This window comes from Entamoeba dispar, genomic scaffold (genome assembly GCF_000209125.1).
Source record: "Entamoeba dispar SAW760 scf_1105229461531 genomic scaffold, whole genome shotgun sequence".
NCBI lineage: Eukaryota > Evosea > Mastigamoebida > Endamoebidae > Entamoeba > Entamoeba dispar.
This window is the reverse complement of record NW_001854739.1, coordinates 1-11,671: the sequence shown is the minus strand read 5'-3', so window position 1 is coordinate 11,671 and position 11,671 is coordinate 1. Positions and strand designations below refer to the sequence as shown.

The 11,671-nt window shown below is 23.8% G+C and overlaps 4 protein-coding genes across 4 annotated transcripts, besides 20 other annotated features; 1 reads left to right on the top strand and 3 right to left on the bottom strand.

The window, feature by feature from the left end:
• Positions 1 to 149: a microsatellite.
• Positions 42 to 222: a microsatellite.
• Positions 223 to 272: 50 nt separating this feature from the next.
• Positions 273 to 311: a sequence feature (AT_rich).
• A 54-nt stretch (positions 312 to 365) lies between these two features.
• Positions 366 to 388: a sequence feature (AT_rich).
• Positions 389 to 688: 300 nt separating this feature from the next.
• Positions 689 to 710: a sequence feature (AT_rich).
• Positions 711 to 850: 140 nt separating this feature from the next.
• Positions 851 to 887: a sequence feature (AT_rich).
• A 57-nt stretch (positions 888 to 944) lies between these two features.
• Positions 945 to 2,474, bottom strand: EDI_285430 (uncharacterized protein; the record flags this gene model as incomplete). The annotated part of the gene is made up of 1 exon (XM_001738588.1): positions 945 to 2,474. One exon carries the CDS (start codon positions 2,472 to 2,474, stop codon positions 945 to 947), a length of 1,530 nt encoding a protein of 509 aa, XP_001738640.1.
• A 107-nt stretch (positions 2,475 to 2,581) lies between these two features.
• Positions 2,582 to 2,644: a sequence feature (AT_rich).
• Positions 2,645 to 2,984: 340 nt separating this feature from the next.
• Positions 2,985 to 3,110: a sequence feature (AT_rich).
• A 590-nt stretch (positions 3,111 to 3,700) lies between these two features.
• Positions 3,701 to 7,174, top strand: EDI_285420 (guanine nucleotide exchange factor, putative; the record flags this gene model as incomplete). Its single annotated transcript, XM_001738587.1, has 1 exon — positions 3,701 to 7,174. One exon carries the CDS (start codon positions 3,701 to 3,703, stop codon positions 7,172 to 7,174), a length of 3,474 nt encoding a protein of 1,157 aa, XP_001738639.1.
• Positions 4,086 to 4,123: a sequence feature (AT_rich).
• A 25-nt stretch (positions 7,175 to 7,199) lies between the features above and the next one.
• Positions 7,200 to 7,237: a sequence feature (AT_rich).
• A 114-nt stretch (positions 7,238 to 7,351) lies between these two features.
• Positions 7,352 to 7,459: a microsatellite.
• A 31-nt stretch (positions 7,460 to 7,490) lies between these two features.
• EDI_285410 (uncharacterized protein) lies at positions 7,491 to 8,522 on the bottom strand (the record flags this gene model as incomplete). Its single annotated transcript, XM_001738586.1, has 1 exon — positions 7,491 to 8,522. The coding sequence occupies one exon, from the start codon at positions 8,520 to 8,522 to the stop codon at positions 7,491 to 7,493; it is 1,032 nt and encodes a 343-aa protein (XP_001738638.1).
• Positions 8,523 to 8,769: 247 nt separating this feature from the next.
• Positions 8,770 to 8,830: a sequence feature (AT_rich).
• A 29-nt stretch (positions 8,831 to 8,859) lies between these two features.
• Positions 8,860 to 8,881: a sequence feature (AT_rich).
• A 101-nt stretch (positions 8,882 to 8,982) lies between these two features.
• Positions 8,983 to 9,029: a sequence feature (AT_rich).
• Positions 9,030 to 9,042: 13 nt separating this feature from the next.
• Positions 9,043 to 9,104: a microsatellite.
• A 12-nt stretch (positions 9,105 to 9,116) lies between these two features.
• Positions 9,117 to 9,160: a sequence feature (AT_rich).
• Positions 9,161 to 10,148: 988 nt separating this feature from the next.
• Positions 10,149 to 10,211: a sequence feature (AT_rich).
• A 41-nt stretch (positions 10,212 to 10,252) lies between these two features.
• Positions 10,253 to 10,273: a sequence feature (AT_rich).
• A 610-nt stretch (positions 10,274 to 10,883) lies between these two features.
• Positions 10,884 to 10,911: a sequence feature (AT_rich).
• Positions 10,904 to 11,638, bottom strand: EDI_285400 (uncharacterized protein; the record flags this gene model as incomplete). Its single annotated transcript, XM_001738585.1, has 1 exon — positions 10,904 to 11,638. The coding sequence occupies one exon, from the start codon at positions 11,636 to 11,638 to the stop codon at positions 10,904 to 10,906; it is 735 nt and encodes a 244-aa protein (XP_001738637.1).
• Positions 11,312 to 11,368: a microsatellite.
• Positions 11,639 to 11,671: the final 33 nt, after the last annotated feature.

Sequence of the window (11,671 nt, the reverse complement as noted above, 5' to 3'; positions counted from 1 at the left end):
TAATGAATATAATAAATAGAATAATTATATAAAATATGATTAATAGAAATAACAAATAAATAAAAATTATAAGACAACAAAACATGAAAGAATATAAAACAAATAATAGTATATTAATAGTAATGAAGAATTAATAATAATAGAAATAAGAGTTTGTAATGAATTTCTTATAGAATAGAAAATAAAAGAAAAAATATACAAATGAATAAACATAAAAATGAATAAAATAAGATACAAACTCCTCTTAAACAATACAGATTAAGGTTAGATGGAAAAATTATTATTATTATTTAATTCAAAATCTAATAAATGGATTTGATACATGAATTAGACTAATTGAATATGATTTATTTATCTAGATATGCAAAAAAATAAATTAATTATAAAAGGATGATTAAAAATGATTATATTCTTTTTATCCATTAATACATGTTTAACAATGATTGGATAATAGTTCATTGCAATTTTATTATTTATTCAACTGATTGTAATTAATTTTTATTATCTACAAACAAAAAAGTTTTACAGAAACAATACATTTAAGATTCCTCAAAAATAAAAGAAAATCATCTAAATCATTTTGCCATTAAGTGAACATTAAATAATAAATCATCACGTTAAAAAAGAAAATAAATAAGTTGAACTGATTATATGTATTAAAGAAGAAAAAGACAGCTTAGTTCAGTTCAATAAATTATATAATTTATTTTGATATCAAATTTACAAACACTACTAAGTTTAAATTTCTCAATAACTGTATTGACTGTGGTTAAATTTATCATGAATGATACTAGATCAATGAACATTATATGTTTGTAATATATGTAATGAACCTTATTCAAAATGAATGATAAATAAACAAATAATGAATAAAAATAAATTTTTAAGTGTTTAAAAAATTCTTATTGCTTTTCTATATTTATGTTTAAATCTTCTGTTTATCTTCAGTTTTTCTCTTCTTCGCTAATTATTATTTCAGTCCCCTTGTAATAAAAATTCTTGCAATCTAAATATTCTTCTCCTTGTATTTTACCAATTGTACCACACCGTAATTTTTTAATTTTCACTAGCCTCTCTTCTCCTCTACCCCAAAAACTAATTATCTCTGGTTTGAAAGTTAATGTGCAAATAACATTTCCAATCAATAATTCATTAATATCACAACTAATGATCTCAACCACTCTGAAGTTAAATTTATGTAGGTCAATGGTTAGTTGATTGTCCAACTTGCTTAATATTAGACTTTTTCCTCTTTTGACACTCACACGGTTAACATACTTTTCCTCATCTGATAAACTGCTAGGTCCAGACAAGTATGTGTTGTTTAACACAAAAACATCTAATCGAATATCAATACCAACTCTCTTTGTTTTTCCATGTTCAATCCAAGACATATCAATACGACTACTATCAAATGAAAATACTTTTAAATCATCAATACAAATCTCTCCACTAACAGAGCACCCTTTAGATCCTCGAATTTCTTTTAATCGAACTCCATTATTAACAAAACAAACTTTGCATTGCTTCATATTTAATCTTTTCACCGAGAGTGGTAATGTTAGTTTGTTCTTAACTTTATCTAATGAGATTTCAGTGACATTCATAAACATACTTAAATTTGTTTCAACTGATGTTCTGCCTTGATGACAGAAAAAGAGTTTAGAAATTTCATACTTTTCTATTATACTTGCTGTTTGTTTCAAACTGTCTGTATTTAGTAATGAAGATTCGTGTGAAATTAATGAGAAACCTTTATTTTTTGTATTAATAGTGAATGAATATTGACTAACATTCAAATACTCATCTTTTGGTACTTCTATATTTCCTGAATAAAAATGAATATTTGGATATGACTTATCAATTTTATCATTACTAAGATCATATCTTGGTTGATTTTTTGTTTTAATAAGGTATAGTTGTGCTTTTGATTGTATTGAAATGAACTCTCTTTGAGCTAAACTGAGAATATAGAATGAATTTGAATAAATGATAATTTTTTGTAGTGATTTAATTTCAACTATCTTTTCTACTATACTAACTTGTTTGTATTCAATTTCTATCGTTAGATGAATAAGATTTGTATAATTGTTAATTCCTTTAATAAAGGAGTGAATAATAGGTTGAGTTATTCTTACTTTTCTAACTTTTTCTGCAAACCATTTTGTTGAGAAGACTGTTGTAGGTAATCCTTTATCCCATGCTCCAATCTCCATTAATGGCATATTACGTGCTTCTATCATTTTTGGTGTACAGAAAGATTTTGCACAATAATACGTTTGAAGTACTGGAAATATTTTATTAATTTGACTGAATGTGTAAAATTGGCTTAATTTGAATGGATTAATGAACACTGTTGCTATTGCTTCTCCACATTTTTTATTTATTTGATTAAAATTACACACATCATCTAATGTTTCTAGATAGAATAGTACATTCTTTAAAAAGACATTTTCTAGACGAACGACTGTCATATAATTGAATGAATAAATATTAGTTTTGAATTTGAATGAATAAATATTAGTTTTTAATGTTATTTTATTGAGTTTTTCTAATGAAAATTACATCAATTTTTTTGTGCTTTTTTTCAATTAAATAAATTCTTAATTTAATAAGTTTCTTATTAATTTTTTAAAAATTATTTGAATCAATATCATTAACTTAACTGAACTTCTTTTTTATCTATTAATTTACTTTTTTTAGATGAGAGATTTTAACACTCTCTTATTATCTTTCACAATAAAATAACACTTTTTTAAAGATAATACAAAATGCTTGTTTGGGTCTTTAAAAAAATTCTTTCTCTCCAAAGAAGAGTGGTCTATACTAAACAGATAACGACCCTAAACAATACTGTCTTTGCATCTTGAAGGTAACGAGAAGAAAAGTAGTTGTTTAAAACTTAAAAATAGTAATAACCAAAATACAAGGAAGTGAATAACTAATAAAAACACTAAAAGCAATTTTGTTAGTGTTAATAACACAAAAAAAAAATAAATACAAAACCTAATTTTTGTAAATAAAATAAATTAATTAAATTATTTAGTATGTTCTTTAGTAATGAAAGATATTAAAAACAAACAAAAATAATATTAAAAGTAAAATTAAAACAATCACTTATTGAGTAAAGTTAGTCAAGATAGTGTGTGTAATAAAATTAGTAAGAATACGTTCAATTAAGTAAAGAATGATTAGTGCTAATAAAGAAACTTTTCAGGGATTTTTCATTTTAACTACTAAGTTTTTTCTTTACAAGTTCTATTCTTTTTAAATGGTTTTTATTCGTTTGTGTTTTAAATAAAAAGGTTAATGTGACTAATAAATTAAACAAATAGTAACAAAATTATCTGTTTGTTTATTGTTAGTGTTCAAAAGGTTTGTCTTTAACAAGAAACGAATAGAGTGAGTTATTAGTTCACATGAATCATCTATAATTAGGGGATAAGGTAAAAAATCAAAAACAAAAAGACCAAAAAAGAAGAAAGGAGATGAACGTCATGTTATTTTCCCAAAGAAAGAAATCAAAAAGATTTGGAAGTTTGATTAAAAAAACAAAGAGCTTTTAAATACTCTAAAGAATAAAAAATCAATTTTTCTTAATTGAATGTCTACACCACCATCACCGAAGAAATTTAGTCCTACAAATCCTATGAATTTATCAATTTCATCTCATCATTTTTTAGCAAGAAATAGTAATAGAATGACAAAGTCATGTGAAAGTATTACCATTAATCAAACAAGTAAATCTTCACCAGTTACTCCAGAATTACCTAATAGTTATTTAGGAAATCCAATCCCTTTTACTACTAAAGCTAGTCAATGTAAAACATCTAGTTCATTAATAAATGAAATGGAAACAAGAAATGGATTTACGTTTAATTCACCACGTGAAACATGGAAAGTATCACGACCAAATTTTGCTACAGTGAGAAAATATGAAAATCGAAAAGTAATATTAGAAGGGGACGTTGTTAAATATGCTACATTAGAAGGATTAATTGATTACGTTATAAGTGAACAATGTGATGAAGAAATGAGAGATACTTTTATATATACATTTGGATGTGTTTCAGAACAAACTATTGTTTTAAAAAAATTATATGATAAATATATTGATAATATTGGGACACCATCTGTATTAACTACAATTAGTAGAATTATTGAAAAATGGGTAAATCAAATGTGGAATGGTTGTGATAATGAAACGATTCAAATATTACAATCATTTATTTCTTTATATAGTCTTTCTGGTGATATTATTGCTGAACATAAATTACAAGATGGATTAGAAAGAAAAGAGTTTATTACTACAATAGTAGAAGAACCATTTGGAACAGGTATGAGTTTATTTACTTCAGTTCCAAATTTTCTTTTAATTGATCCTTTAATGATTTCACGACAAATTACACTTATTGAATGGGAAATGTTTAAAGCAATTAAACCACCTGAGTTATATGCATGGAATAAAAAAGATAAAGAAATAAACTCACCAAATATCTTTAATTTTGTTCATCATTTTAATGCAATGAATGACGTTTTTGTAAGACTTTTACTTAATGCACCTGATGTTAGTAATAGAGTTTCTATTGCAAAACAAATACTTGAAGTTGGTAATGGATTTATTATGTTAAATAATTTTAATGGAGTAATGGAAATTGCATCAGCATTTTCTAAAGCATCTATTCATCGTCTCCGTTTGACAAAAAGATTTTTAGGAGAAGATGGGAATCGTATTTTTGATAAATTAGAAGAAATTACTCAAAATTCTAATAACTTCAAAAATTTAAGAGAATGCCACCGTAAAGCAGTTGGTGCAACATTACCTTATCTTGGAATGTTTCTTACTGACTTACTTTTTACTGAAGATATGACAAGTTCAGCTGTAAGTGCATTTGAGTCAGTTCAAAATAAAACAGAGACTGTATTAATTAATTTAGATAAATGTAGAACATTAAGTAAAGTAGTTAAAAGAATTGTTCAATATCAACAAACACCATATTTAATTAAAAGGTCAAAAGAAATTTGTGAATATATAGAGAGTTTAATTCAGGATCCATTAATGGGAGATGAAGAACAATTTAAAATATCTCAAGAAAAAGAATCAAGAGAATTTATTTGTAAATGTAATGGACTTAATTTACAAAAGGTATATGAAATTGAACATCAAAGAAAATATTCATTAATTCATATTATTAATGATAATAAAAATGAAGAAAAACTTTTACCAAGAGAAGTTATATTATGGGTATTATTACCAGCAGATGAAGAAGCTTATAATTATCCAATTAAAATTAAAGTATCATTAGATACTCAAATAAAAAATATTGTAAAAGAATTAAGAGAAGAAAATTATGAATTTGTTTTAGCTCCAACTAAATTACTTCAGGTAGGTGCTACGTTACCAAGTAAATGTACTGTTGAAGAAGTTCTTTTACAAACTGAAAATTATAGAAATGATCCTGAAGATTTTTTTGCAGTGTATTCTAAAATTGATGCAGTATCATTATTGTTTGTTTGTAAAAAAGGAAGTCCACAATTTATGTTAAAATATAAAACAAATGTTGATCCATCAAAACCATTAGCTCATGCTATTCCTTCTCTTGTCCATTTATTTAGAACAAAAAATGATGAATTTGGATTTATGCAATTAGATAATAAATGTAAACCAATTCAATGGATTAATCCATTTGCTCAAGCTTCACTTTGTTGTGATTTGAGTAAATTATTAGTAATTCCTGTTCAATATTTAAGTATACCTAAAAACAAATTATTAAAACGTTGTATTCCACATCCTTTAAATAATACTTTAATTCACGTATTAACATGTTCTGGATATAATTCAAATCAATTTCAATCAAAAAGTTCATTTATTACTTATACTGTAATATATTCTGATGGTTTCTTATTCTTTTATAAAATTAAAAGAAAACCTTCATTAATATTAAATATTGGTTATTATCAATTACGTTTAGTATTTAATCCAAAAACAAAAACACCAAGTATTCTTTTAACTAAAGCAATTCAAATCACTAATCAAGCTAAAGATGTTCCTACATATGCATTATTAACTGATGATATAGAAAATACAATGAAATGGTATCATACTTTTTGTGGAGATTGTTTAAGTAATGGAAAAAAGAGAATGCTTGGAATGGATATCGATGAAGTAGAAAGTGGGTTATATGAATGTCTTATTGATTCATTATATCTTTCTCCAAAATTAGCATGTAATCAAGAATTATTTGATATAAATTTAATGAATAAAATGGAAATTATTAATGATTATGAAGAAAACCAAAATGTTTATTCATTTACAATAAAAGAATTATCACAAATTCTTATTGTTTGTCTTGACCTTCTTCCATCACCTTTTATAAATGATATTCCAAATCAATTAATTGATATTGATGTTATTGAATTTAATAGTACAAGAAAAAAAAGAATTGCTATTGGAATAGCTAAAGTAATGATGAAATGGTGTGATAGAAGAATTAAATTATTGGATAAAGTAAGTTATTCATTAGCAAAAGCTTATTTAGGAGATAGAAATAAAACAAAAGAAATAAATGAACTATTACCTAAAATTGAAAAATTAACAATACCAATAGATGAAAATAAAGAAAAAGGAAGAAGAGAATGTTTAACAATAAATATTCTTAATGATGAAAATTTAAAATTACTTCAAGACACTATTAGTGAAATATTAATTGAATTGAGTGGAATTAGAATTATAGAAGAAGGACAAATTGGAAATAAACAAGTTAGAAATAAATATATGAAACATATGAATAAAGATTCTTGTCGTCAAACAATGAATTTAGATAGTTCTGGAATCCCTGATAATATGATTAAAGTTATTTTAAAATCAGAAGAAGAAGGAGAAGAACCTATTATAGATGAAACCATTAATGAAGTAGAATCTATTGTTTCAGAACCTATTCCACAATTAGGTTTTGAAAACGAATTCATTTGTAATTTTCATGAAACTTTCAATCAAGTTAATCCCAATTTTGGTTCATTTAAAAATTCTTTAGATTTATTCAAATTACATTCTCTTCCTTCATCTTCATTTTCTATTAACACATTCAAAAGAACTAAAGACATGGAAAATCCTGAACAAACTGCATTAAAAAGAATGTTAATCAAAAGAAATAAACCATTACTGTTACCATAAAATACATTTCATTTATTTGTTTTGGTATTTTTTATATTTTTTTTGTTAAATATTTTATTAAATGAACTTCATCAATAAATTATTTGTAAATTTTTGAAAAGTAATGTTCTTTTTTCTAAAACATTATAAATTTATAAAGTTGAAACTTTAACTTATAAAAATTTAAGTAACTTAGATAACAAAAAAATAAATCATAAAAATATTGAATGAATGAATTATTTTATTACATAATATAAAGAAAAAAATTATAATTAATAAAAAATAAAAAAGTTAGTAAAAAAATAATGTTTATTTAACAATGATTTTGATTTAATTTTTATGTTAATCTAATAACAGATCCCTCAACAATTAATTTATGTCTAATAACAGGAGAACATTCTGAATTTCCAACATACAATGATTTCTTTTTTGGATCATATCTACTTCCTCCTCTTAATTCAAAACAAAATTGTTGATCACATTTAGCCATCTTTGGATTTAAGAAATCTAATTTTCTTGTAGTATAAAGATAACTCAATAATGCTTGATCATACCCCCAATATTTAAAATGTTTTTGGTCTATAGATTCTGTAAATACAGTTAAATATTCTACTATTTTATCATATCCTCCAAATGTAAATCCTGCATTAACTATCAACGTATGATTTTCAGCATATTGACGTGCTATATCCTCTCCATAGAATTGGTTGATCCATTCGCGATTCCAAATATCTCTAAAATCATTGCACTCAACATTTCCTCTTTTATTTATTAAACATTCATATGATAAATATATTTCATCTTTTGAAAATGTAGCAAATGCATCTCCAAATATAAATACATCACGAATATCTGATAATGCAACACGATCATATTTTCCTTTATTTTCTTTTAAATAATTTAACCATGCACAAAACCTAGTAACAGCACCATTTTCTTGAGGTAGACCATTTGCTTGGACAACTTCTACTCCACACTCATTCATATTACTAATAAAATCTGATGTTGGTGGATCACCAATTAACATAAAAACTTTTTTTGCATTTGGAATAGTTTCTTGACTCATTTTTAATTGTGCATAACTCAATTCTTCTGATTCTTTCCAACTTTTTATTTCAGGAAAAGAACCTCCAAATAATAGTAAATCTCTTTCATTATTTTTTTTACTTTTAAATACTTTAGAACACTCTCCTTCATAATTAAAGTTAGCAAGATTGAAATAACGATCCATATACCAATTTCTTGATTTACCATTTCGTTCGTAAATAGTATTTTTTGGATTGTTAGATGAAGACATTCCAATTGACAGGCACATAAATAAAATAAGTAACATCATCACAGACAGGAATAACAACCCAAAATGTCTCATAAATAATTTCAGTCTAATTTTATTTTCAAGATTTGCTTCATTCTTTTATTTCCTAGATAGGTTAACTCCTATTTAATTAAAAAATCATAGGGTTTATTTGTTTATCCTTTCTGTTTTTGTGGAGTTGTATGAATATTAAACTAATCTCTCACAAATTATATTGTTTGGGCATTAAGTAATAACGTAAACCAATCTCTATAATGTTTGTTTTTTATTAATTCCTTTAATATGATTTTTAAATACCATGAATATTTATTTTTTCAATTTTTATAAGTTATATCCTTAATTATTAAAATAAAAGTATAATTCTCCAATTTTGTTTGTTAAAAGATTATCCATAAATTTAAAAATTTAAATATCTGGCAATATTATTATTAATTTACCAACTTTTTCTCTTTATCAAATAAAAATTAGAGGAAATCGAAGTGCATGAAGCAAGATGAAGTTAGTATTCATATAGTAAATATAAATAGTAAATATATTATAATAATATAGATTTATTTTTAACAAAGGAAATAAAATATTATTTTTTTTTATTATTCTTTTATAGTATTTTAATTATATTTTATTACTTTTTCTTTTTCAATAAAAACCAAAAAAATAAATAAAAATAATTTATTTAGTTGTTATTTTTTAATCACTTTATATATGAATTAGTATTGTGTATATAATAGTTTCAATTAATAAGTCTCATACTCACTATAGTGATTTTACCTTATTTAGAAATGAAACCAAGGATAAGATGTAGTGTTGAGAGACAAGTGAATAATTAAATTTAGAAAGTATTAAAGAATATCACAGTATCATATTTTTATCATAAACACATTGTCTCTTCTTTTTGATGACATCAGTTATTATTTACTAGTTTCTACTCCATCATCTTAATATTCTTTTAAGGATTTTTTCATATTCCATTCATTAAATTCTATTCTATTAATGCTAAATACAAATTAATATAACCATTAACATTTTGATTACAATTGCTATTAATTCTTAACATCAATATGATTTTTATATTTGTTCATTCTTCTATATAAGTCATTACAATATTTATATTTATTTTTGTTTGTTTAAATGGAGATTATAATTTATAGCATTAAAGATCTAATTATCTATGGTATTACATTTGTTGAATGGTTTGATAAATAATTAAATGAGTAATTAAATAATGAACTATATGAATTGAAATGGTTCATTTTTTTTATTGTCATTCAAAATCTAAAACAATAAGAATAAAATACAATCTAACAAATAAATAAAAGACAACTATGAGAAAAAAGAAATTAATAATTCACAATAATTATTATGATTTATTTCATCTTGGTTTTTTTAGAGATAATATGTTTTGTATCTTTCTAGTTTATGCCAATGTATTATAACCCATTTTGAAATAATTAATGAAAGTAAAAGGAAATAAAGTGTTAAAGAGAATAGTGTAAAGGTTCTAAAACGAATAAGAGAATTATGAAGGAGATAAAATATCACAACAATTAAAGAACTAATATGGAACAGAGTTATTCAAACTATTTAATAGAATAAAGAAGAATGGAATGAATGTAAACATGTAGAATATATGAATGTGATAGAATAATGGTATAGAATTAAATTCAATACTTAAACATTATGAATAATACATAAAATTAAAAAGTTATACTTAATTATACAATACAAGTATTTAAAATATATAAACCATTTACATATATTTTTATTCTAAAACTATCGTTTACTCGTTATTTTTATTAATTATATATCATTGGTTTTTAATAAAAATGAAATATACAAGAAATGATATTTAAGTGATAACACTATCATGTTAATATAAAAACTCCAAATAATAAAGAAATAGAGTAATTTGTTTCATATAATTGCATTTATTGGATTCAATATCACTTTTCAATTCAAAAAGAATCAATATTATTTTATTATATTGGTAATACCAAATTATGTACTATTTCATTTTCTTCATATTTATCATTACTATTAAATCATGAACTATGTTCAATATTGTATTGTTCTTTATTTATAAACACTAAATATTATAATAACCACTTATTAAATCAAAAATAAACAATCAAAGAAAAAAAAGGAGATTAAATTAAGAGAGATGAAAAGAATAAAAAGCAGGAACAAATACCATGACACTCTTTATTGTTTCATCTAAGAAGACTAGAGCACTTTGAATGTGATATTGTACTAGTCAATGACTAATCCATATTTAAGATCATTATATTGTGTTTTTGAAAAATCCCTATACCTCAACAATCCAATTTTCATGTTATTTTTTTTTTGATAATGATTTCTATTTGTTGTGAAATATGAAAAACTTGTCATTGGAATTGATTTTAAGAGGGGGTAGAAAGCATTATTTATATGAAAATTAATTATTTAACATAATTCGAAGGGAAAAAACCAATATTCCCTTGACACTCTCCTTGCCACCAATCACCCTTTTTATTAAGAATCTTAATTTTATCCCCTTCTTTAAGTGAGAGTTCAGTTTCATTTTCTGCGGAATATGCAAATTGACAAACTACAATTTCTTCATGTTCTTCTTCACTCTTCATTGGTTGATGTATCACTGTTTCTACGATTTCATCTTTACATTCTTTTAATTCATTAATACGTTGATTAGACTCATTAATCATAGATTGATCATTTGGTGTATATACTGGTTGTGTGTTGATATCACCATTATTCATGTTTCTAAGCATTTCTGGGACTTTTTCCCAAGATAGATTTAAACAATTAATATATTCTGTAAATCCTAACATGATAGAACGTTCTACTTTTTCATTCATCTCATCTATTCTTTCATTCAATTTATTAATATCATTAATTAATTCATTTCTTAATAATATATATGATTCTTTTGATGCATTGTATTTTGCTTCTGCTTCATTAAGTCCATTTTGTTTCTTCAATCCTTTCTTTTTAATTTGTTCTAATTTTTCAAAGTGTCTGTCCATATCTATCTTTCTATTTTTCAGTATACTTATTCTTTTATAATAAACATTCCATTGTTCAATAAATATTTTCATAGGTTCTATAACTTGACAATATAAAATTTCTTTAATATGATTTCCTGCATCTTCCATTGAATCAAAGACATTAATCATTTTCTCACTTTCTTCTTTAGCAATGGATTTTTC